Source organism: Chamaea fasciata, unplaced genomic scaffold, assembly GCF_029207755.1.
Source record: "Chamaea fasciata isolate MVZ Bird 193981 ecotype frontalis unplaced genomic scaffold, bChaFas1.0.hap1 SCAF_635, whole genome shotgun sequence".
Classification (NCBI taxonomy): domain Eukaryota; kingdom Metazoa; phylum Chordata; class Aves; order Passeriformes; family Sylviidae; genus Chamaea; species Chamaea fasciata.
Genome location: NW_027094720.1, coordinates 820 through 24,246, shown reverse-complemented (window position 1 = coordinate 24,246; position 23,427 = coordinate 820). Strand labels below are relative to the sequence as shown.

The following is a 23,427-nucleotide window of genomic DNA, read 5'->3' as shown; positions in this document are numbered from 1 at the left end:
CCGCCGTGTCCCCACCGCGTGTCCCCGTGTCCCCAGCGCCACCCGCGTGTCACCCCCGCCACCGCCGTCCCCCGTGGGGCGGGGCCGCCCGGGGCCGCGGTTCCCCCCGGGGGGCCGAATTTGGGGGTCCCCGCCGGGGGGAAAATCCCGTTTTCCCGCATCCCCCGCCCCACCGCCGGGACATCCCCGGGGGATGTGGGGCCGGCTCTGCCCGCGGCGGGGCCGGGGTGTTAGGGGGTGTCTGTGGGGTGCGGGAATGGGGTGGGAAACGCCGGGAATGGGCCGGGAAATGGGGCAGGGAACATCGGGAATGGGGCAGGGAATGGGGCCGGGAATGGGGTGGGAAATGGGGTGGGAAATGGGGCTGGGAATGGGGCAGGGAACATCGGGAATGGGGCAGGGAATGGGGCCGGGAATGGGGTGGGAATGGGGTAGGGAACATCGGGAATGGGGCAGGGAATGGGGCCGGGAATGGGGTGGGAAATGGGGTCGGGAATGGGGCTGGGAATGGGGTCGGGAATGGGATGGGAATGGGGCAGGGAACATCGGGAATGGGGTGGGAAATGGGGTGGGAATGGGGCAGGGAACGTCGGGAATGAGGCAGGGAATGGGGCGGGAATGGGGCACTGGGAGCACTGGCATGAACTGGGATGAACTGGGAGGAGCCGCAGTCACAGGCCGGAGGGTTTTTATTGCTGGGGGGGGGCGGGGGTCGGGGGGGTCCCGGCGCGTCCCCCTCGAGGGGAGGGGGGGGTCCAGTGTCACCTGGGGGGGAGGACAAGAGGGGACTCACGGGGGGGCTCCAGTGTCACATTGTCACACGGGGGGGGACATGGGGGGGCTCCAGTGTCACACGGGGGGGGCTCCAGTGTCACATTGTCACACGGGGGGAGGGACATGGGGGGGCTCCAGTGTCACATTGTCACACGGCGGGGGGACACGGGGGGGTGTCACAGTTTCAGTTTCACAGTCAGTGGGGGCACACGGCGTGGGGGGGGGGGGCACAGGACGAGTGTGCAAGGGGTGAGCGTGCAAGGGGGGCGCACGGGCTGAGTGTGCAAAGGAGGGATGTGCACAGGGTGGGTGCGCAAAGGGGGGGCAGCGTGTGCGGGGGGGGGGCGCACCGGGTGAGTGCGAGCGGGGTGTGAGTGTGCAAGGGGTGGGTGTGCAAGGGGGAGGAGCGTGCAAGGGCCGTCACGGTGCCCACCTGGCCGTGTCCCCTGTGCCCGGGGCGGGGGGGGGGGGGTGTCCCCGAGTCCTGCGGGGTCCCCACAGCGCGGGGGGGGGGGGAGGGGCAATCCGGGGGTCCCCAAGGGGGAGGTTCGGGGGTCCCCAGAGAGGTCGGGGTGGGTCCCCAAGGGGGAGGTTCGGGGGTCCCCAGGCGGTGTCAGGGGCTCTTGGGGGGTCTCGGGGGTCCCTGAGTGGTCTCAGGGGGTCCCCGGGGGGGGTCCCGGGGGGGTCTCAGGGGGTCCCTGGGGGTCCCACGCTGCCGCCGCGGCCGCGCCGTTCGCTGTCGCCGTCCCGTCCCCGCTGCAGCCGCCGGGCGCTGCGCCGGAGCCCGCGGAGCTCGTCCCGGAACCGCTGCTGCGCCTCTTGGCCCTGCCCCACAGCGACCCATGGATCAACCGTGCCCCACAGCGACCCATGGATCAACCGTGCCCCACAGCGACCCATGGATCAACCGCGCCCCACAGCGACCCATAGATCACTCCTGCCCCACAGCGACCCATGGATCAACCGTGCCCCACAGCGACCCATGGATCAACCGTGCCCCACAGCGACCCATGGATCACCCCTGCCCCACAGCGACCCATGGATCAACCGTGCCCCACAGCGACCCATGGATCACCCCTGCCCCACAGCGACCCATGGATCACCCCTGCCCCACAGCGACCCATGGATCAACCGTGCCCCACAGCGACCCATGGATCAACCGTGCCCCACAGCGACCCATGGATCACCCCTGCCCCACAGCGACCCATGGATCAACCGTGCCCCACAGTGACCCATGGATCAGACTCTGCCCCACAGCGACCCATAGATCAACCGTGCCCCACAGCGACCCATAGATCAGACTCTGCCCCACAGCGACCCACAGGTCACCCCTGCCCCATAGATCAATCCACAGAGACCCCCAGGTGAGACCCTGCCCCATAGAGACCTCATAGATCAACCCCTTCCGTTTTCGCCCAGTCCCCCCCAGCGCCCCCCAGTCCCCCCCACCTCCTGCAGATCCTCCTGCAGCCGCTTCAGCGCCGCCTCCAGCTGCGCCACCTTCTCCGAGAGGCCCTGGGACCTGCGTGGGGGGGCGCGGGAGGGGTGGGACCCTCCTGGGGACCCCCCGGGACCCCCCCAGACCCCCCCAATCCCCTCCATACTCATCCTCGGGGGCCGCCGGGCTCGGGCTCTGCTGGACCCCCACGTTGGGGAGCTCCCGGAGTTGATGCCCTGGGGGGGGGTTTGGGGGGGTGAGACCCCCAATTGGGTCCTCCCTATGCCGGCCCTCACCATTCGCAGCCCCCCCAAAATCCCTCGAGTCCCCCCAGCCCCCCTCCCCCAAAATCCCTGTGATCCCCCAAATTCCCCCCGATCTCCCCCAGTGCCCCACACCTCCCCCAGCAACGGCCTCCAGGACCCCCCAAAACCTCCCCAAATTCCCCAGAGCCCCCCACATTCCCCAGAATCCCCCCAACAATGGTCACCAGGACCCCCAAAACCCTCAGAACCCCCAGTGATGATGTCCAAGACCCCCCAACCCCCCTCCCGGAGCCCCCTCACCCTCTGGGCGACAGCCTCCAGGACCCCCAAAACCTCCCCAAAACCCACCCAGACCCCCTCAAAACCCCCAGAACACCCCCCCAGTGATCACATCCAGGACCCCCAAATCCCCCCAGGTCCCCCCAATCCCCCCCGGAGCCCCCTCACCCCCCCGGGCGATGGCCTCCAGGACCCCTAAAACCCCCCCCAAACACCCCCCAGACCCCCTCCAAACCCCCCAGACACCCCCCAGGCCCCCCCAAACATCCCCAGATCCCCCCAATCCCCCCCAGAGCCCCCTCACCCCCCCGGGCGATGGCCTCCAGGACCCCGCTGCAGGCCGTGGCCAGGCAGGCGATGACGTCCCACTCCTCCTCCTGGGGGTCCCCAGACCCCGACAGCACTGGGGGGGGGACGACACACGGGGACAACAGTGGGGGACCCCCCCCAGCAGGGGTGGGACACCCCCAGGGGACAGGGGACACGCCAAGGGGCTTTGGGGACACCCCCAGGGGATGGAGGGGGGACAGAGGACACCCCCAGAGGACGTGGGATGGATTGGGGGGGGACACAGAGGGGTCACGGGGAACACAGAGGTGACATGGGGGGGGTCACAGAGGGGACACAGGGGGACACAGAGGGGTCACAGGGGACACGGAGGTGACACGGAGGTGACACGGAGGTGACACGGGGGACAAGGCCACTCACGCCTGCCCAGCGAGTGTCGCAGCGAGGGGCCAAGGGCCGGGCTGGGCTCGGGGGGCGCCGTGGGACCAGTGGGATCCGGGGGGGGGCCCTGGGGACACGGGGGGGGGGGGGAGGGGGGTCAGCGGGGACGTGGGGACACTGAGGGGGGGACACGAGGTGACACTGAGGGGACTCACCGTGTCCCCAGCCGGGGGGGAGCTGTGATGTGGCAGCAGCAGGTCCGGGGTGGGGTCAGCCAGGGGGGGCCTGGGGGGCGACGGGGGAGGGGGTGACAATTATGGGGGTTCCGGGGGGGATTTTGGGGGTCCCCAGGGGTGGGGGCGTCACTCACGGGCTGGGGGCGCGTCCCCCGGCGTCTTTGGGGGTCCCCGGGCTGGGGGTCCCGGGAGGGAAGGGGGTGCTCTCCTCATCCAGCGCCAGCGCCCGCAGCAGCCGCAGGGCGTGGGGGGAGAACCCCCCCGGAGCCCCCCCGGAGTCGCTGTCGCCGCCCGAGTCGCTGCTGGTGTCGCCGATGTCGCCGCCGGCGTCCCCAGGGCCGGGGTCGCCCCCGCCCCCCGAGCCCCGGCCCTGCTCCAGAGAGCGGGCGTAGAGCTCCGAGAAACTCCTGGGGGGACACGGGGACACTGGGGACACTGGGGGACACTGGGGACACTGGGGGGACACTGGGGGGACACGGGGACACTGGGGACACTGGGGGACACTGGGGACACTGGGGGGACACTGGGGGGATACGGGGACACTGGGGACACTGGGGACACTGGGGGGATACGGGGACACTGGGGACACTGGGGACACTGGGGACACTGGGGGGACACTGGGGGACACTGGGGACACTGGGGACACTGGGGACACTGGGGGACACTGGGGGGACACTGGGGGACACTGGGGGACACTGGGGACACTGGGGGACACTGGGGGACACTGGGGGACACTGGGGACACTGGGGACATTGGGGGGACACTGGGGGACACTGGGGACACTGGGGACACTGGGGGGACACTGGGGGGATACGGGGACACTGGGGACACTGGGGACACTGGGGGGACACTGGGGGGATACGGGGACACTGCGGACACTGGGGACATGGGGGGACACTGGGGGGACACTGGGGGACACTGGGGACACTGGGGACACTGGGGGACACTGGGGGGACACTGGGGGGACACTGGGGACACCCGGAACGGGGGGGCGGATCTCCCCAATTCCCCCCCAAAGCCCCCGATCTCCCCCCAGCTCCAATCCCCCAATCCCCCCCGATTCCCCCCCAATCCCTCCTAAATCCCCCAAACCCCCCCAAGCCCCCAATGCCCCCCAAATCCCCTCAATGCCCCCCCTCCAACCCCCCCCCCCCCCCAAATCCCACCTGCGGGGCCGCCCGTCGCGGTCGGGGGGCAGCAGGGTCAGGGGTCCCGCGGGTCTCCGCAGCAGCTCCCGCAGCCCGCGGGGGTCTCCCCGGGGCAGGGGGCTCCGTCCCACCCGCAGCAGGCGCGCCCCCGGCCGCAGCCCCGCGGTCTCGGCGAACGAGAAGCGGGTGACGGCCGTGACCACCCCCCAGGGGTCCACGCGGAACCCCCGGCGACCCCCGGCCCCCCTGGGCAGCGCCAGCTCCTGCACCTCGCAGCCGCGGGTCACGGCCTGGGGACACGGGGGGGACAGGGGTCAGGGGCACGGGGACCCCCAGAGACACCCAGAGACCCCCAGAGCCCCACAGAGACCCCTCAGAGACACCGAGACCCCCACGGAGACCCCCCCAGAGCCCCACAGAGACCCCTCAGAGACACCGAGACCCCCACGGAGACCCCCCCAGAGCCCCACAGAGACCCCTCAGAGACATCGAGACCCCCACAGAGACCCCCTGTCACCGCCTGGGGACGGAGGGGACCGGGGTTAGGGGCATGGAGACCCCCCCAGAGACCCCCAGACCCCCCCAGAGCCCCTGTCACCGGCTGAGGGGGGGAGGGACAAGGGTTAGGGACATGGGGACGTCCACAGAGACCCCCCACAAAGCCCCCCCACGGCTCCGCCCCCCACAGAAATGCCCCCAACCCCCCCACCCCCATTTCTCCGCCCCCCCCCGCCCCGCCCCCTCACCTGCAGCCTGGCCACCACCTGTGGGGCGGCGCCGTGGGGCAGGCGCAGCCGCAGCCATTGTCCCCCCCCATGGAAGATCTCCAGGCGCCCCTCGGAGAACGCCCAGCCCAGCACGTCCCGGCAGGCGCAGCTGAACAGGGTCCCGGCGGGGGGGGCCGCCGTGGCGACCACCCCCCCCTGAGTGGCGACCTCCTCCCCCTGGATGGCGACCTCCCCCTCTTTCCGAGGGGGCTCCCCCGGGTGCGAATTTGGGGCGAACTCGCCCTCGCCCCCCCCGCCGCCGCCGGGACCTTGATTCTGGGGGGGTCTCCCCGAATCGGCGACCACCCCCCCCCCCACACCCCGCCCCTCGATTGGCGACCCCCCCGGCCGGCGCGGCGACCACCACGATCCTCTCGGCGGCCACCCCCAGGAGACACGGCAGCTCGACCCCCCCGGGCCCCCCTCCCTGGGCTCGGGCCCCCCAAACCAACGCCCCCGCCACCACCGCCCCCCCCGCCGCTCCGACGGCCCCCGAGGGACCCCCGGAGCCCCCCCGGCGGAGCCCCCCGAGGGTGGGGAGCCCCCGGGGGGGCGCGGGGAGCGGGGCCCCCCCGGCGTGAACGCGCAGCAGCTCCTGCAGGTACTGGCGGCGGGTACGCGCGGCCATGGCCCCCAGGCGCCCCCCCCCGCGCCGCCGCGTTCTCGCCGTTGATGGCTTTGGCCAGAAGGAAGGGGCGCAGCCCCGAGCCCCCCAAAAAACGCTGCCCCGGCCCCAGGGCCGGCCCGAAGGGGGGGGTGTCCTCCGGACGAACCACGGCCACGCTGAAGTGGGGAGCGGGGGGTGGGGTGGGGTGGGGGGGGAATAAAAAAAAAAATGGAAAAAAGAGGAAAAAAAAAGGAAAAAAACAAGGGAAAGAAAAGGAAAATAAAACGAAGGAAAAAGAAAAGAAAAAAAAAAGGGAAAGAAAAAAGAAGATAAAAAAAGAAAAAAGAAAAAAAGATGAAAAAAGAAAAAAAAAATTAAAAAAAGAAAGGAAAAATTAAACGAAGAAAAAAAAAGAAAAAAAAAGGGAAAGAAAAAAGAAAAAAAGGGAAAGAAAAAAAAGAAAAAAGATAAAAAAAGAAAAAAGGGGAAAAAAAAGAAAAAAAGGGAAGGAAAAAAAACAAAAAAAGGAAAAAAGGAAAAAAAGAAAAAAGAAAAAAAAAAACCACGAAAAAAACAAGGGAGGGGTTGGTTAGGGACCCCCCAAAATGTGTGCGAGATTCCCAGACCCCGCCCAGGGATTGGGGGAGACCCTCCCAGGGATGATGAGACTCCCCCCCCAGAGAATTCAGAGGAGACCCCCAAGAGGATCCCCCAGGTGAACCCTCCTGCAAGCCCCCCCAACCCCAAAAAGGGCCCCCCAAAACCCAGGGGAGACCCCAAAGAGCCACAGAGAGACCCCCAGAGTCCCTGGAGAGCCCCCCCAGCCCTTCAGGAGCCCTTGGGGACCCCCAGATGAGCCCCCCCAGCCCTTTTAGGGGATTTTGGGGACCCCCCAAAACTCTGAGACCCTCAGAGAGCCACAGACCCCCTTGAGGACCCCCCGGCACCCCCTGAATGAGAGGAACCAGCCCAAATTTTAGGGCTCTGGAGGGATTTTTGGGATGCTTTAACCCCAAATTTGGGGGTCTTGGGGACATTTTAACCCCAAATTTGGGGGTGTCGGTGTTACCTGGGGGGGATTTAACCCCAAATTTGGGACTTTGGGGGTTTTTCGGGACGTTTTAACCCCAATTTTGGGTATTTTTCTCCCCCCCCAATCCCCGTCCGAGCTTTTGGGGGACCCCCCCAAACCCTTCAGGAGCCCTCGGGGACCCCCCCGAACGAGCCCCCCCCCCCCCGACCCCTTTTGGGGACCCCCGGGGTCACCTGTAGGCGGTTCTGGGGGTGCAGGGCTCGTGCACGCGCACCACCAGGAACACGTGCTGGAAGTGGCTGCGGAGGGCGCGCGGGGAGAAGGGGCGCGCCCCCGGCTCCTGGAACACGATTGTCACGATATCGTTGCCGATATGGCGCTTCCGCAGCAGCTGCCGGGGGGAGGAGAGGAGGGGGGGGGGAGAGACCCCCGAAATTGTCACTGGGGGGGGTCAGAGCCCCCCCAAACTGTCACTGGAAGGTCCAGAGCCCCCAAAAACTGTCACGGGGGTGGGGGGTCTAGAGTCCCCAAAACTGTCACTGGGGGGGATCTGAGCCCCAAAACTGGCACTGGGGGGTCCAGAGCCCCCCAAAAAATGTCACTGGGGAGAATCAGAGCTCCCCCAAATTGTCACGAAGGGGTCTCCAGAGCCCCCCAGACTGTCCCGGGGGGTCTCCAGAGGATCCCCCCCACCCCCCTCAGCTCTCACAACCTCCCTGAGCTCCCGGTTCCTGCTGGGGGGAACCCAAAGCCTGCGGACCCTCGTGTCCTTTCCATGACCTCGTGACCCCTCTGTGACCCTCTCCAGGGCCCTGTGACCCCCCCGGCCCCCCCCCGGTACCTGCTGGGGGTTCCGGGGGGTGAAGGGCAGCATGGTGCTGACGTGGAACATCACCTCGTAGCCGTGGTAGGTGGTGTACAGCGAGTGCGTGCCCGTGGAGTCGGCTGGGGGGGCACGGGTGAGCCCCCCGACCCCGTAAGGGACCCCCAACCCCGGCAGGGAACCCCTCACCCATGTCCTAGTGTCCCCCCATGTCCCTCCGGTGTCCCTCCATTTGCCCCGTGTCCCCTCGGTGTCCCCATGTCCCCCCAGTGTCCCCATGTCCCCCCATATCCCTGTATCCCCTCGGTGTCCCCATATCCCAGTGTGCCTGTGTCCCCCCATATCCCCGGTGTCCCCATGTCCCTGCGGTGTCCCCCCGGTGTCCCCATGTCCCACCCGGTGTCCCCACATCCCCATGTCCCTGTATCCCCTCGGTGTCCCCCCGGTGTCCCCCCCCCATGTCCCCCGTGTCCCCATATCTCCCCGTGGCCCGTGTCTCCCTGTGTGCCCCCCATGTCCCGATGTCCCCCGGTGTCCCCCCGGTGTCCCCCCGGTGTCGCGGCGCTCACTGCGGGTGTCCAGCTGTGCCCGGTACCCGCCGAAGCCGCGCAGGCGGACGCGGGTCCCCAGCAGCGCCAGGAACTGCTCCAGGGCGGGCCCGGGCCCCTCGTTGTTGTACATCTCCTCCTCCGAGCCCTGCCCCGCCCGGCAGTACAGCACGCCCACCTTGCGCTGCCGGCTCACCTGGGGGGGCCGGGGGGGCACAGGGACCTCGCACGGGGGTCCCCGACCTGTCCCGTCCTGATCCCGTCCTGTCCCGTCCCATTGATCCCAGAAATCCCATCCCGTCCTGATCCCATCTCATTGACTCCATCCCAACCCCATCCCATAAATCCCAATCCCACGGATCTCGTCCCAAATCCCGTCCCAAATCCACCCCACCCCATGCCATCCATCCCAGATCCCATCCCACTGATCCCATAAATCCCATGCCGTCCTGATCCCATCCCATGGATCCCATCCCAAATCCCATCCCATCAATCCCACCCCAAATCCCAAACCCCGGACCCCTCAAACCCCACCCTGATACAAATCCCCCCCCCCCGTCACGTACAAACCCCCTCCCCAAGCCCCCCCCCCTCACCCCCTGCTCGTCCAGCTTGAGGAGGGTCTCCTGCACGGCGGGGGAGGGGGCGAGGCGCAGCCCCCCCACCGCCAGCCCCGGCAGCAGCAGCTCCAGAAGTTTCCGCGGGGGGACCCCCCGACCCCCGGGGGGGCGGCAGCTGGGGGGCAGCGCCTCCTCCAGCACAGACCCCCGCAGCGTCCGCAGCTGGAGGGGGGGGGGTCAGAAAACTCACGGGACCCCCACCTCGAGCACCCCCAGACCCCTCCCAGGGGGGTCCCTATGGAGCTTTTGGGACCCCCAGGTGCCCCCACCCCACTGACTCCCCCCCCTCCGCCGCCCCCTGACCCCTCCCCACCTCCCAGGACCCCCCAAACTCATTCTGGGAACCCCCAACCCCGGGATTCCCGTGCCCCCCCCCCCCCGCGGTTCCTCCTCCCACCTGGGGCCCCTCAACCCCCCCCCCCCCCCCACCTCACCTGGCAGGTGCGCAGGATGATCCTGTGCAGCACCTGGGGCCGGGGTCCCTCCTTCTCCTCCCGCCGCAGGGACACGGCCACGGGCCCCAGCCGGGGGTCTTCACCCAGCAGGTTGTGGTGCTCTGGAGAGGGAGTGTCAGAGGCGGTCGGGATCCCCAGAGACCCCCCAGAGACCCCCCAGAGATCCCCCAGAGACCCCCAGAGCCCCCCACAGCCCCAGCCGTGGGTCTGGGGGTTCTCACCCGCCACATTCTGATGCTCTGGGGGAGGTCAGGGACCCTCACAGCCCCCTCCACACCTGTCTCAGGTGTATCCCCCCCCGTCCCGCGCCCCCAGACCCCCATTCCCCCTCCCCAAACCTCACCTTTCCCATAGAAGTACTTGCGATAATACTCGGCGCCCTCATCGCTGTGCTCGATGGGGTGCGGGGGTCGCGCCCCGGCCGGGGGCTCCTCCAGCACCGCCACCGCCGCGTTCGGCAGCTGCCCCGGCCCGGGGGGGCCCTGCGGGGACCCCCCCAGCCCCGCTTCCTGCTCGCCCCCGGTCTCGCAGCAGAAGCGGGGACAGCTCAGCACCAGCGTCTCGGGCTCGGCGGCTGCCGGGGGGGTCCCGGGGGTCTCCTCGGGCTCCAGGTGAGCGGCCGAAGCCCCCGAGATGAGGCCGGGGGGGCCCGGGGGGGGCTCGGCGGGGTCGAAGAGGATGCTTTGCACGTCGTAATGGGCCAGGAGGGGGCTCCAGGGCGGGCGGGGGAAGAAATCGGGGTCCCCCCCGGCCGCCGCCAGCCCCAGCAGCAGCAGAGGGTCGCGGAACCGGGGGGCCGTGGGGCTGCCCCCCGAGCCCACCGTCGCCCCCTCCTCGTGGCTCTGAGCGCGGCCGCGGGGGGACCCCCCCCCCGCCCTCCGGGGGTCTCCCCGGGGTGGCCTCGCTGCAGCTGCGCTGCCGGGGGGCGGCTCCCCGCGGGGAGGGGGGCGGCGAGGGGACCCCCACCGCGGGGGAGGTGGTCGCCTGAGGGGTGGGGGGCGGCCGGGACAAGGGGCCCCGCATTTTGCGGAGGAAGAGGTCGTCGGACTGCATGGTGTGTCCCCCCCCCTCCCCAAAAATCCCCAGGACCCCTCAGTTATCCCCTCCCGGGACCCCCTGGGACCCCTCTGAGACCCTTCAGGACCCCCAGGGACCCCCTAGGACCCTCTAGGACCCCTCTGAGACCCTTCAGGACCCCCAGGGATGCTCAGGGAACCCCAAGAGACCCTCAGGGACCCCTCAGAGCCCCCCCGGGGGTCTCCGGGACCGGCCCCCACCCCCCCCTCCCGCGCGGTTGTAGCGGAGATCCCGCACCCGGCGATTTTTTTTTTTTTTTCTCAATGGGAACGTGGGAAATCTGCCCGCGCTCTGATTGGCCGCGCGCGGATTCCCGCCTGCGGGAGACCCCGCCCCTTTTCCCACGCGCCCCTCTCCGGGTCAACTGGGGGGGGGGGACACCCCCGGGGTGGTGGGGGGGCTCCGGCCTCGGCGATCCCCGGGGTTTGGGGGGGGCGACGGTGACACCTGGGGAGGGACACGGGGCTCAGCCGGGGGGGAGGGGCTCCTCACCCCCCCCCCGTGTCCCTCTGTCCCTCCGTGTCTGTCCCTCCATCCCCAGACCCTCCCCCACCCCCACCAGGGACCCCAAAATGGTGCTGGGGGGAGGGGTGGGAAGCACTTGGGACCCCCCCGGACATTGGGGTCTTTCCTTTGCCCGGTTCCTCACCGGGACCCCCAGTGCCCCCCCCCCCGCTGTCCTCAGCAGCCCCCTGGACCCCGGGGGGGTTTGGGGGGGTCCGGGGGGAAGTTGCGGACCCGGTGGATGTTGGCGGGGGGGGGCCCGGACGCGCCGCCGCCGGCGGTTTCCTGCCATCCAGGAAGTGTCGGCGGTTCACGGGCCCCCCAAATTCTGCCCCCAGCACCCCCCCCCCGAGCTGACCCCCAACCCCTGGGGGTCCCACCCCATCTCCAGAGACCCCCCTCCCCCGTCCCCAAACCCCGCGGGGCCCCCGGTGCTGACCTTGCCCCCGGCGTGAACTCGGGCGTCCGGCCCCCCCCACACACACAACCCCCCCCAACTTCCCTTCTCCAGCTGCGGGACCCGGCGTCCGGCCCCCCCCCCGCCCCCCAGCGAAGGAAGCGGCGCCCGGACCCCCCCCCCGAGCCCCCCCGGAGCGTCCTGGACCCCCCCCCCAGTCTGTTAATATGGGGGGGGACAGCGTGGGTGACCCCCCCCTGCCCCGCAGGTACAGGTGGTTCAGGGCGGGCGGGGATTTGGGGGGTCGCGGGGGGGTCCCCAAATCTCCTGGCCCCCTCCCCACAAATCAGACGTGGCGGCTCTGTGTGTGTGTGTGGGTGGGGGGGGGGATCAGGGGGGCGTCACACGGTGGGGGGAGGGGAACGGGCACAAATTTTGGGGGGTTGGGGACACGCGGTGACAAGAGACACACCCCCCCCCGGTGGGTGAGACCCCCCCACGGGCACGACCCCCCTCATCCCAAAATCCAACTCCCCCCCCTTCCCGCTCATTCCTACCTGTGGCCCCTCCTGTCACTGTCACCGTGCTGGGGGGGGGGTCCCGGTGTCCCGGGGGGGGGGTCCCGGTGACCTGGGGGGGTCCGGGCTGTCCGGGGGGGGGGGTCCCGGTGTTCGGGGGGGGGTCCCAGCCCTACCGGACCCCCCGTTCCGAGCGGCTGCGGCGGCTGAAGGGGCCCCGACGGCCTCGCTGCCCCCCCCCCGCCCCCGCCCTTCCTTCTGCCGCTTCCTCCCACCGCGCTGGGGGGGGATGGGATGGGGGGGCTCAAACACCCCCCTGTGATCCCCCCCTGCGCCCCCTCCTCATTTAAATGGGCTCAGGTGTCCCCCCCCTTCCCTCCTCAAGCTGCGCCCCCCCCCCCCCGCCCGCCCCTCCCCGTTCTGAGCGTGGCGGGAAAACCGCCAAAAATTAAAAATAATTAAATAAATAAACAGAAAAATAAACTAAACCCGACTTTTGAAACCGTTATCGGCCTTTATTAATTCATTCATTAATTAATTCATTTCTCTTTATCAGCCCCGAACACCGAGACAGAAACTCCTTCGGGACGAACGGGGAGAGTCCGATTAGAGGTGGGGGGTGTCCCCCCCCCCAAAAAATGTCACTGTGGGGGGGTGCAGGCCCCCGCAAACCCCCCCGGGAATGGGGCAGGACCCCCAGTGACCACCCCCCCGCTCAGGTCCCAGCCCTGACAGTTATGAGGCAGCAGCCCCCAGACCCCCAAAATATCCCAGTCACTGCTCTGGGCCCCCCCATGACGGGGTTGGACCCCCCCACTCGGTTTTGGGGTCACCCCCCCGGTTTTGGGGTCACCCCCCACCCCACTCCCTCCCCCCGGGGGTCTCACCCTCAAACCCCCCCCAACCTTCAGTCAAGGGGGGGGTCCCGGGGGGGTGGCGCTGCCGGGACCCCCCCCCCTGGGGGGGCGATGGGGGGGGGCTGCCAGGAGGGACCCCCAGCTCTGCGGGGGGAGGATGCAGGAGGGTCAGGGGGGTCCTGGAGTCGCCCCCAGCCCCATCGGGGGTCGTGCCCCCCCCCGGGCCCCCTCCGCCCACCGAGCGTAGCCGGTCCCGGTCGGCGGCCGTGAGGATCCCCGGGAGCTCTGGGGGGGGGACACAGGAAAGGGGGTTTAGAGTGGGGGGACACAAATCCGGGGGTCCCAAAACCCCGGGCAGGGGGTCTCGGTGTTGCTCACCCCCAGCCCCGCTGGCCGTGTCCAGGTGTGGCAGCAGCTCCTGGGGGACAGGTGACACACTCAGGTGGGTTTTGGAAAGGGTGGGGGGGGGGGTCTCTGTGTCTGGGGGGGGTCCCCGCGCCCCCCGCCCTCCCCGCACTCACCGAGAGTTGGTTGAAGCCGCAGAGCTGAGGGGGGGTCGCGCTGGGCCACCGCAGCACCGAGAGCTCCAGATCCCCCCCGGGGGGGCTGTGGGGGGGGGGGGAACAGCTTTGGGGGAGACACGAGGCGACCCCCAAACCCCTCCAATAGTCCCCAAAACACCCCCCCCCCCAAAAACCCTTGGAGACCCCCCCCAAAAAACCTTTGGAGACCCCCCCCCCCAAAAACCCTTGGAGAGCCCCCCAAAAAACCTTTGGAGACCCCCCCCAAAGAAGGGTCGCAGCCCCTCAGAACTCACGCGGGGGTCCCGCGGCGCCCCTCGGGGCTGCGGGGGGGCAGCAGCGCGGCCGCCCCCCCCTCGGGGTCCCCGCGGGGGTCGCGGCGGTCGAGGCGCGCGTGCAGCCGGAAGGTCACGGCCTTGACGGCGCCGAAGAAGGCGGCGACCAGCGCGCAGTACACGGCGGCCACGGCGCGGCCGGGCGGCAGCGCCTGGAACGGGGACAGGGCAGGGGTCAGCGGCCCCTAAAGACCCCCCCCCCCCCAATCTCCGGGGACCCCCGCCTCGGGTTTTACCGGGACACTCAGAGGGGTTTGAGGAGCCCCGGGGACCTCCCGGAGCTCTTTAGAGATCCCTAAAGTCCCCCCCGAAACTCTTTGGGGACCCCCAAACCCCGCCCGGAGCCCCCCCGAGCTCTTTGGGGATCACTAAAGCCCCCCCCGGAGCCCTATGGGGACCCCCAAACCCCACCGGGGACCCCTGGAGCCCCCCCAAAGTCCCTCCCGGAGCCCTTTGGAGACCCCCGGAGCTCCCCCGAGATCCCCAGGGACCCCCAAGCCCCCCCCCGGAGCCCTTTGGGGACCCCCGGAGCCCCCCCGGCGCACCGAGTAGAGGCCGAGCGGCAGCCCCAGCAGGAAGAGCCACACGTAGAGGCGCACGCAGTTGGCGAAGGCGCCCAGCTGCGGGTCCAGGAAGCAGCCGCCGGTCAACGAGGCCCACACGCCCTGGCGGAGCACCTGCAGCACGGCCGCGCCCGCCATGGCGACGCCGGGACCCCCCCAAAAAACCCTCCCCGGGACCCCCCAAAAATCCCCCCCCCCTCAGGTCCCGGCGCCGCTTCCGGGCGCGCACGGTGATGACGCCACAGAGCCGCGCCCTCATTCGACACGCCCCGCTGATGGTCACGCCCACTCGGGGTTGGAGAAAGCCACGCCCTTTTCCGGGTGTGGGCGTGGCCAGCCCCGCCGTGCCCCGAGCGGGGAGAGCGCCCCCCAGCGGCGCACCGGGGGGACCCCGCGGGGAGCGGGGGAGGGGGAAAAGGGGGGGAGGACACACACGGGACCCCTCCCCACCCAGCCCGGTGCCCCCTCCCCACGCCGGGGCTCCGCTCCCGCTGTCCCGTGAGGTGTCCCCGCACGTCCCACCCCCGCAGCCCGGTGCGGGGGTCCCGGGGGGTGCCGTGCTCACCGCCCCCACCCCAACTCCCCGCTCCGCCCCCTTCGTCCGGTCCCCCACCCCCCGCGCCCCCACCCACCCACGGCGTCCGGTGCCCCCGGCCCGCCCCGTCCGGCGCTGGTTCCTTTTCCTTTGTCCCGGTGACAATGTCCCGGCTCCGCCTTCCCGGGGCCGCCTCAGCCACAGCGCCGGGGAACCGCCGGACCCCCGGGAGCCCAGAGCGGCCGGGCCGCCCCCTGCCCACCCCCCTCCCCCCCCCGGGGGGACGCCGCCGGACGCCGCTTCCTTCCCCCCCCCCGGCCCGGACCGCGGGGAGCTCCGGCGGGACCAGGCGGGGACGGGACGGGGCGCGGGGGGCCCCGGGGGACGGGACGGGGCGGAGGGGAGCCGGGACGGGCCGGGAGGGCGGCGGGCCGGGGGGGCGGAGGGGCTCCGGGGCCCGCGGGGGGCGGGGGTGACGGCCGGGGAGGGGGCGCAGAGACCCCCGGGGACCCGCTGGAGCCGCTGGGATCGTCGCGATCCCCGGGGACCTATAGAGGCTGTGAGGAGCAACAGGGACCACAGGGACCCCTAGGAGCCATCGGGACCCCCAGGGATCCATAGGGACCCCCAAGGATCCATAGGGACCCCCAAGGATCAATAGGGACCCCTCGGATCCTTCAGGGGCTGTAAGAACCGCCGGCAGCTAAAGGGACCGAGAAGGGACCTATAGGAGCTATAAGGGACCACAGGGACTGACGTCAGGTGTGGGGACCCCCCCCAGGAGCCACAGGGACCCCCAGGGACCCATAACCACCCCCTGACCCCCATAACCCCCCCCCCCCCCCCGGGACCCCCAGGGCTGTCAGACCTTCCAGGCAGCACCTGTAGAGCTCAGGTGACCCCAGTGACCCCGCCAGGATATAAAGGGACCCCATGGAGTCCCCGGGGCACCCATAGACCCCCCCCCCCCCGGGCACCCATAGGGCCTCCCCAAACACCAAAGAACCCCCGAGCACCTCTAGGAGCCCTCCAGCCCCCCCCAAAGAACCCCCGAGCCCCCCCCCGGCGCCATCGCTGGGGGCCGGGGCTGGGGGGGGAGAGCACCCCATGGAGTGGGGCCGGCTATCCCCCTCCCCATCCCCTCCCGCGGGGTCCCACTCCCCCTCACCGCCCCTATCCCCATCGCCCCCCCTGTCCCCCCTTTTCCCAGAGCGGGGCTCCCGCTCCCCTTTCCCCCCCTCCCCTCGGGGCTCCCGCTCCCCTTCCCCATCCCCGGCGGGCTCCCGCTCCCCTTCCCCATCCCCGGGGGGGTCCCGTTCTCCGTCCCCCCCGTCCCCGGGGAGCGGCTCCCGTTCCCCGTCCCCTCCGGGGAGCTGGGAACCGGCGCGGGCGGCCTTCGGGGAGCTGCGGCTAGAGGAGGTGATCGGCGCCGGGGGCTTCGGCCGCGTGTTCCGGGGCACCTGGCGGGGCCAGGTGGTGGCGGTGAAGGCGGCGCGGGGGGACGCGGGGGCGGCGGGGGCGGCCAGCCTGCGGCGGGAGGCGCGGCTCTACGCCCGCCTGCGGCACCCCAACGTGGTGGCGCTGCGGGCCGTGTGCCTGGAGCCCCCCCACCTGTGCCTGGTGATGGAGTTTGCGGCGGGGGGGCCGTTGTCCAGGGCGCTGGCCGGCCGCAGGGTCCCCCCCGCCGTGCTGCTGGACTGGGCGCGCCAGGTGGCGCGGGGGATGCGGTACCTGCACGCCGGGACCCCCGTGCCCCTCATCCACCGCGACCTCAAGTCCAGCAATGGTGAGGGGTTGGGTTTGGGGTTTTTTTTTTTGGGGGGGGGGGGGGCTAAATAGTCCTTGAGGTCTTCAAAGTGTGGGGGTCGCAGAGGTTGGGGGTCCTAGGGTGGGGTGTCAGTCCCCAAGGGTGGGGGATCCCAGATATTGGGGTCCCCAAGGCGGGGGATCACAGACATTGGGGTCCTCGAGGGTGAGGAAACACAGATATTGGGGTCCCCAGGGTGGAGAATCACAGATATTGGGGTCCCCAGGGTGGAGAATCACAGATATTGGGGTCCCCAGAGTGGTGGATCCCCGGTATTGGGATCCCCAAGGTCCCCCAGGATAGGGAATCACAGATATTAGGGTCCCCAGGGTGGGGAATCACAGATATTGGGGTCCCCAGGGTGGTGGATCCCCGGTATGGGGGTCCCCAGGGTGGGGAATCCCAGATATTGGGGTCCCCAGGGTGGGGTCTCAGCCCTCAGGGTCCCCAGGGTGGGGGTCCCGGACATTGCAGCCCCCAGGGTCAGGCCTGTGGAGGCCGAGGGACCCAGGATGAGTGTCCTGGATTGGGGGGGTCACCCCAAACTGGGAACCCACCGCTGTCCCCAGTGGGGCGGAGGGGTGTCCCGTCTGTCCCCAGCGGAGCGGAGGGAGCACAAACACCGAGTTGCTTTTGTTTTTTGGGGGGGGTGGGTGGGGTGAGAACACCCTAGATATTTTGGGGGGTCCCTGAGCCCCGCGGTGCCCTGGCAGTGCTGCTGGCACAGCCCGTGGTGGGCGACGACGTGAGCGGGAAGACGCTGAAAATCACCGATTTCGGGCTGGCCCGCGAGTGGCAGCGGACCACCAAGATGAGCGCGGCCGGCACGTACGCGTGGATGGCCCCCGAGGTGATCCGCGCCTCCACCTTCTCCAAGGGCAGCGACGTCTGGAGGTGGGGAAGGGTCCCGCGGGGTCCCGGCGGGGAGCAAACTCCGCGCCGGGGTGAAATCTGGGGGTGGCCAAACGCCCCTCGGGCGGGGGATTTGGGGTTCACCTAGGGTTTTTTGGGGGTTATCTGGATTTTGGGGGGTTATCTGGATTTTTGGGGTCACCTGGATTTTGTGGGGTTCACCTGGATTTTGTGGTGTCACGCCGCCGCGGGTCTGGGAGGTGTCCGGGCCCTTTATGAATCACCTGGATGCATTCGGAGGGGGGGGGGGGCTCTGAGGAAGGGGGGGTCCGACCCTTTCCTCTGCCCCCCCAAAGTTACGGGGTGCTGCTGTGGGAGCTGCTGACCGGGGAGGTGCCGTACCGGGGCATCGACGGCCTGGCCGTGGCCTACGGGGTGGCCGTCAACAAACTGACCCTGCCCATCCCGTCCACCTGCCCCCCGCCCTTCGCCCAGCTCATGGCAGGTACGAGGGGGCCGGGGGGATTCAGGGGGCTCAGGGGGGTTCTGGGTATTGGGGTCATCAACAGTTTGGGGAGTGCTGAGGAGGGGTTTGGGGGGTACCTGGAAGCCTGGGGGGTTTTGGGGGGTACCTGGAGGCCTGGGGGGGTTTTGGGGTTCCACCGGAGCCCCCCCAGACCCTCGGTGCCCCCACCCCCCCAGCCTGCTGGGAGCAGGACCCCCACCGGCGGCCGGGCTTCGGGACCATCCTGCGGCGCCTGGGGGGGCTGGAGCCAGGGGGGCTGGGGCCCCCCGAGTCCTTCCACTCCCTGCAGGAGTCGTGGCGCCGCGAGATCCAGGGGCTCTTCGACGAGCTGAGGGCCAGGGAGAAGGTGGGACCACCCCCCCCTGCCCGAGACACCTGGGACACCCCCAAACTCCTGGACCCCCTCCTGAACAGCTGGGACGCCCCTTAAACTCTTGGGGCCTCCCTAAAACACCTGGGACCCCTCCCCAAGACCTGGGACCCCCATGACCCCATGTCCTCCCATGTCCCCCCCGTCCCCTTGTGGCCCGGTGCCCCCCCATGTCCCCCCGTGCCCCCCAGGAGCTGCGCAGCCGGGAAGAGGCCGTGACCCCCATGACCCCCATAGCCCCGATGAGCCCCATGTCCCCCGTACCCCCCGTGTCCTCCCAGGAGCTGTGTAGCCGGGAGGAGGCCGTGACCCCCATGACCCCCATGTCACCCCCATGTCCCCCCATGACTCCCATGTCCCCCCATGACCCCCATGTCCCCCCATGTCCCCCATGTCCCCCCAGGAGCTGCGCAGCCGGGAGGAGGCCGTGGCCCCCATGACCCCCATGTCCCCCCATGACCCCCATGTCCCCCCATGTCCCCCCATGACCCCCATGACCCCCATGTCCCCCCATGTCCCCCATGTCCCCCCATGTCCCCCCATGACTCCCATGTCCCCCCATGACCCCCATGTCCCCCCATGTCCCCCATGTCCCCCCATGTCCCCCCATGTCCCCCCATGACCCCCATGTCCCCCCATGTCCCCCATGTCCCCCCATGTCCCCCCATGTCCCCCCATGACCCCCATGTTCCCCCATGTCCCCCATGTCCCCCCATGTCCCCCCATGTCCCCCATGTCCCCTCAGGAGCTGCGCAGCCGGGAGGAGGCCGTGGCCCGGGCGTCGCGGGCCCAGCGCTCCCAGGCCGAGGCGCTGCGGCAGCGCGAGGCCGCCGTGGCCCGCCGGGAGCTGGAGGTGCTGGAGAGGGAGCTCAGCCTCATGCTCCGGGGACCCCCCCGGCCCCCCGCGGCCCCCAAGAGACGTCGACCCCAATTCCGGAGGCCCAGGAAACCCGCCGATCTCATCGGGATGCCGCAGGGTGGGGAAGGGGGCCCGGGGAGGAGGTTTGGGGGGGATTGGGGGAGCAGGGTAAGGGGTTTAGGTTTTTGGGATGCAGGGGGCTGGGGGTGGTTTGGGGGGGCCAGGATGTGCTGGGGATTTTAGGGATCTGAAGGATTTTGGGAGGTCTTGAGGGAGCAGAAGGTGCTGGGGGCTTTGGGGGTCTGTGGATTTGGGGGTCTGGAGGGAGCCAGGGGGACTGGGAGGGCTTTGGTGGGGCCAGGGGGCTTTGGGGAGCTGGGAATTTTGGTGGTCCAGGGGATTAAGGGGTCCTGAAGGATTTGGGGAGGTCTTGGGGGGATTTTTGGGGCTCTCCTGACCCTGGCGCTCTCCCCCCTCCCCAGATTTCAAGCACCGCCTGACTGTCCAGGCCTCACCGGGGGGAGACCCCCGGAGCCACGACCCCGAGGACGGCCCGGGGGAGTCCCCCCCCTTCCCCCGCCTGCGCGCCATCCAGCGTGAGTGACGTCATCCCGGGGGGGTGGGGGGCCCTCTGACGTCATCCCCGGTGGGAGGGGGGTGACACCCCCCGGGTGACACCGCGTTCTCCCCACCCCGCTCTGTGTCCCCCCCCAGTGGAGCCCGAGGAAGAGGAGGAGGCGCCGCGGGGCCGCGGGGGTCGGGGCGGTGCCCCCAATGGCAGGTGTGTGTCCCCCCCCCCGCCCCGAGGCGCTCTGGGGGGTCAGGAGTGTCCCAGCCCCCCCTCTCCGGACACCGGGACCCCCCTGGACACTCAGGTGTGTCCCCCCTCTCAAAGGAGGCGGCTCCGCCCCGACGAGACCACCTGGTACCTGGACACGGACGAGCTGAGCCCGGGGGATGCCTCCCCCAACGGTCGGTCCGGGTCTTTTTTGGGTTTTGGTTTTTTTTTGGGGGGGGGGTCGTCTCCCTCCCCACGCTGACCCTCCTTGTGTCCCGCAGGCGAGGCCGGGCCCCCCGAGGCTGAGGAGGGTCGGGGGTCTCGGGGCGGGACCCCCCGGCTGCTGCGGCGGGCGCTGCTCAAGGGCTCGGCCCTGCTGGCGTCTCTGGGGCTGGGCCGTGACCTGGCGCCCCCCGAATCCCCCCGCAGCCCCCCGCCCTCCCCCGGCCTCCTGCGCCTGTCCCCGCGCCGCTGGGAGCGCACCCTGGGGTCCCCAGAGTCACCCGGGACCCCCGAGATGGGGCGTGCCTGGAGCCCCGGCAGCCCCGAGCCCAGCGGGGTCCGGACCCCCGGGACCCCCGGGACCCCCAGGACCCCTGAGCCGAGCCGAGCCCGGAGCCCCGGATCCCCCGAGCCCAGCGGGGTCCGGACCCCCGGGACCCCCAGGACCCCCGGGACCCCCGAGCAGGGCCGAGCCCGGAGCCCCGGATCCCCCGAGCCCAGCGGGGTCCGGACCCCCGGGACCCCCAAGATCCCCGGGACCCCCGAGCAGGGCCGAGCCCGGACCCCCAAGACCCTGGAGCTGAATTGGTGCTGGACCCCCGAGCAAGGGGGGGCCAGGACCCCCGGGACCCCCGGGACCCCCGAGCTGGGCCGTGCCCGAACCCCCGGGACCCCCGGGACCCCTGAGCCACGCCGTGCCCGGACCCCCGGGACCCCCGGGACCCCCGAGCTGGGGCTGCAGCCATCACCCCGGGGGGCGCGGAGACCCCGAGAGCTGAGCCCGGCGGGGACCCCCGAGTGGGGTACGTGGGGCTGGGGGTGAGGGGGGCTTGGGGGTCTGGGGCGGCCTGTGGGGCAGGAGGGGGAGGTTGGAGGTGGGGGCAATCTGAGGGGGTGACCCCGGGGCGGCTGTGGGGCATTTCTGGGGAGTTGTGGGGCAGTTCTGGGGGGCCGTGGGGCAGTTCCGGGGGGTCTTGGGGCAGTTCTGGGGGTCGTGGGGCAGTTCTGGGGGTCTTGCGGCAATTTTGGGGGTCGTGGGGCAGTTCTGGGGGCCGTGGGGCAGTTCTGGGGGTCTTGGGGCAGTTCTGGGGGCCGTGGGGCAGTTCTGGGGGTCTTGGGGCAATTTTGGGGGTCGTGGGGCAGTTCTGGGGGTCTTGGGGCAGTTCTGGGGGCCGTGGGGCAGTTCTGGGGCTCGGGGGTGGTCGCACCGCCCCCCAGCCCCGCCCTCGCCCGCAGGCCCCGCCCGGCCCCGCCCCTCCCCGCTCCGCCCCCGCATCGACCCCTGGAGCTTCGTGTCCGCGGGGCCGCGCCGGGCCCCGCCCCCCGCCGAGCCCCGCCCCCGCGACCCCCTTCACCGACCAATGAGAGCGCCCGCCGCGCCTCGGACCCGCCCCCGCTATTTTCCGGCGACCAATGAGCGGCCGCGGCGGACGGGACTGACGGCAGCAAGCTCCGCCCCTCTTTAGGCCTCGCCCCCCCCGCCGGGCCGTGATTGACAGCGGGTGCCCCATTGGTCAAAGCAAAGGGCATTATAAAAACCCCGCCCCCTCCTGGGCGGGGCCCCAACGGCAGGAAAACACGCCCCCTTCTTGGGCAAACCAGGAAGCTCCGCCCTGATTGGTGGGCGCGCGGAAGTCCCGCCCCCTCGGCGGAAGCCACGCCCACTGGGCGGTTCCCGACACTGGACGGGGGGTCCCGGGAGGTTCGGGGGGGGGGGGGGGCGACTGTGACCAAATAAAACTCCCGAGACCCCAAAACTGCCGGGGGCGCCTCGTCCTGTCGGGGGGGCGGCCTGGGGCGGGGGGCGGAGCCGCGTGTTTGGGGGTCCCACCCCCCCGGAGGGGCAGCCTGGGCTGGGGGGGTCCCGTTCGCCCCCACAGCCCATCAGAGAGGGGGGTCCCAGCGGTTTGGGGGGGGTCCCTTCCACCTTGGGGGGTCCCATCTGTCCTCTCACCCCTTGCGGGGTTTTTGGGGTTTGGGGGGCGGGGATTCAGGGATCTGGGGGGGCTCCGTCTCCCCACAGCGGGGTCCCAGGAGTTTGGGTGGTCCCCGTGTCCCTTTTTTTTTTTTTTGGGGGGGGGGGAGTTCCAGGCGTTCCAAACGGCCGCAGCCTCCCACGGGTGGTCCCAGAAGTTTGGGGGGGGGAATTCGGAGCACCCCAGGACCCCCGACCCCCATCCTGGGGGGGCTCTCCAGGGCCCCCGGGAATTCCCATCCCCTCCACGGGACAAACCCCACGAGGGTTGGTTTTTTTTGGGGGGGGTCCCATGCGTTCTCCCCCCGTCCCGTCCCGTCCCGCCGTGCCCGAGGCTGGAACCGGCGCGGCCATCCGGGCTCCTCCCCTCCCCCCACCCCCCCGCCCCCCCCTCCCCCAATTCCTGGAGCGGCCCCAGGGCCCGGCCCCCGCCCCCCCCCCCCATCCCCCGGCCGGGCCCCCCCATCCCAGCGCCATCCCAGGCGGCCGCGGGAGCGCGCCGAGCCCGCCGGGATCCCCCCAAATCCCACCCCCGAGGGGAGCCCCGCGTCCGGAGAGGGCCACCCCGAAACCCGGGACATCCCGGGGGGGCACCCCGGGGGTGGGCGCTCCGGCCTCTGGGTGGGACAACCCCCCTCCCCTCCGGAGGGGACCCCCCCAAAAAGGGACCCTCGGCCCTCGGCCTCTGGGCTGGGCGTCACTTTTTGTTTTTGGGAGGGGGGGGGGGAGCCTCGAGAGAGGGGACAGACAGCTGGGACCCCCCCCCAAAAAGGGGACCCAGGCCTCCGGGACCCTCTCCAAGCTCCCAGACCGCCCCGAGGGGACCCCAATGTCCGGGAGCGCCCCCCCGAGGGGTCCCCGGGGCGCGGCCCCGGCGCGGGGTGGGCTCCGGGGGGTCGCGGGGCAGCGGGGGGGGCGGCATGTGGCGCTGGGGGGGGCTGTGGGCGGCGCTGGCGGCGCTGGCGGCGCTGGGGGGGCGCGGGGGGGGCGCGGCCGTGGCCCGGGAGCGCTTCAAGGTGGTCTTCGCCCCCCTGATCTGCCGGAGGACGTGTCTGAAGGGACTGTGCC

General features: G+C 70.7%; 3 protein-coding genes across 4 annotated transcripts; 1 reads left to right on the top strand and 2 right to left on the bottom strand.

The window, feature by feature from the left end:
- Positions 1 to 67: 67 nt before the first annotated feature.
- SIPA1 (signal-induced proliferation-associated 1) lies at positions 68 to 11,747 on the bottom strand. The gene is given in 19 exon segments (XM_066209081.1): positions 68 to 1,599; positions 2,224 to 2,296; positions 2,379 to 2,448; positions 3,062 to 3,160; positions 3,466 to 3,553; positions 3,642 to 3,711; positions 3,797 to 4,069; positions 4,829 to 5,100; positions 5,557 to 5,931; positions 5,933 to 6,223; positions 6,225 to 6,360; positions 7,451 to 7,608; positions 8,059 to 8,162; positions 8,610 to 8,784; positions 9,185 to 9,370; positions 9,643 to 9,764; positions 10,007 to 10,334; positions 10,336 to 11,187; positions 11,684 to 11,747. Coding segments are annotated over 18 exon segments (3,339 nt in total). The 5' UTR covers positions 10,717 to 11,187; positions 11,684 to 11,747; the 3' UTR covers positions 68 to 1,461.
- Positions 11,748 to 12,653: 906 nt separating this feature from the next.
- On the bottom strand, positions 12,654 to 15,589 carry LOC136305765 (pecanex-like protein 3). Of its 2 annotated transcripts, XM_066209085.1 has the most exons (6): positions 15,068 to 15,589; positions 14,418 to 14,549; positions 13,834 to 14,024; positions 13,538 to 13,622; positions 13,395 to 13,434; positions 12,654 to 13,301 (listed from the first exon to the last, which is right to left on the bottom strand). In XM_066209085.1, exons 1-6 carry the CDS (start codon positions 15,587 to 15,589, stop codon positions 13,009 to 13,011), a joined length of 1,263 nt encoding a protein of 420 aa, XP_066065182.1. In that variant the 3' UTR covers positions 12,654 to 13,008. The 2 variants fall into 2 exon arrangements, with proteins under 2 accessions (XP_066065182.1, XP_066065180.1); XM_066209083.1 differs by having other exon boundaries at positions 12,654 to 13,434.
- Positions 15,590 to 15,774: 185 nt separating this feature from the next.
- LOC136305764 (mitogen-activated protein kinase kinase kinase 11-like) lies at positions 15,775 to 22,097 on the top strand. The gene is made up of 10 exons (XM_066209082.1): positions 15,775 to 16,756; positions 17,491 to 17,671; positions 17,986 to 18,134; positions 18,332 to 18,501; positions 19,271 to 19,502; positions 19,867 to 19,980; positions 20,099 to 20,165; positions 20,280 to 20,356; positions 20,444 to 21,187; positions 21,621 to 22,097. Exons 1-10 carry the CDS (start codon positions 16,078 to 16,080, stop codon positions 21,848 to 21,850), a joined length of 2,643 nt encoding a protein of 880 aa, XP_066065179.1. The 5' UTR covers positions 15,775 to 16,077; the 3' UTR covers positions 21,851 to 22,097.
- The last annotated feature ends 1,330 nt before the right edge of the window (positions 22,098 to 23,427 follow it).

Bases quoted from the DNA above. Each gene is read 5' to 3' on its own strand.
- LOC136305764 (XM_066209082.1), top strand. From the start codon at position 16,078: ATGGAGTGGGGCCGGCTATCCCCCTCCCCATCCCCTCCCGCGGGGTCC. The intron at 16,757-17,490 runs GTGAGGGGTTGG...GTGCCCTGGCAG, and splicing joins CGACCTCAAGTCCAGCAATG to TGCTGCTGGCACAGCCCGTG. The intron at 21,188-21,620 runs GTACGTGGGGCT...CCTCGCCCGCAG, and splicing joins GGCGGGGACCCCCGAGTGGG to GCCCCGCCCGGCCCCGCCCC.
- LOC136305765 (XM_066209083.1), bottom strand. From the start codon at position 15,589: ATGGATCCCTGGGGGTCCCGATGGCTCCTAGGGGTCCCTGTGGTCCCT. The intron at 14,025-14,417 runs GTGCGCCGGGGG...TCCCCGTTCCAG, and splicing joins TGCCGCTCGGCCTCTACTCG to GCGCTGCCGCCCGGCCGCGC. The intron at 13,623-13,833 runs GTGAGTTCTGAG...CCCCCCCCACAG, and splicing joins GGGCGCCGCGGGACCCCCGC to CCCCCCCGGGGGGGATCTGG.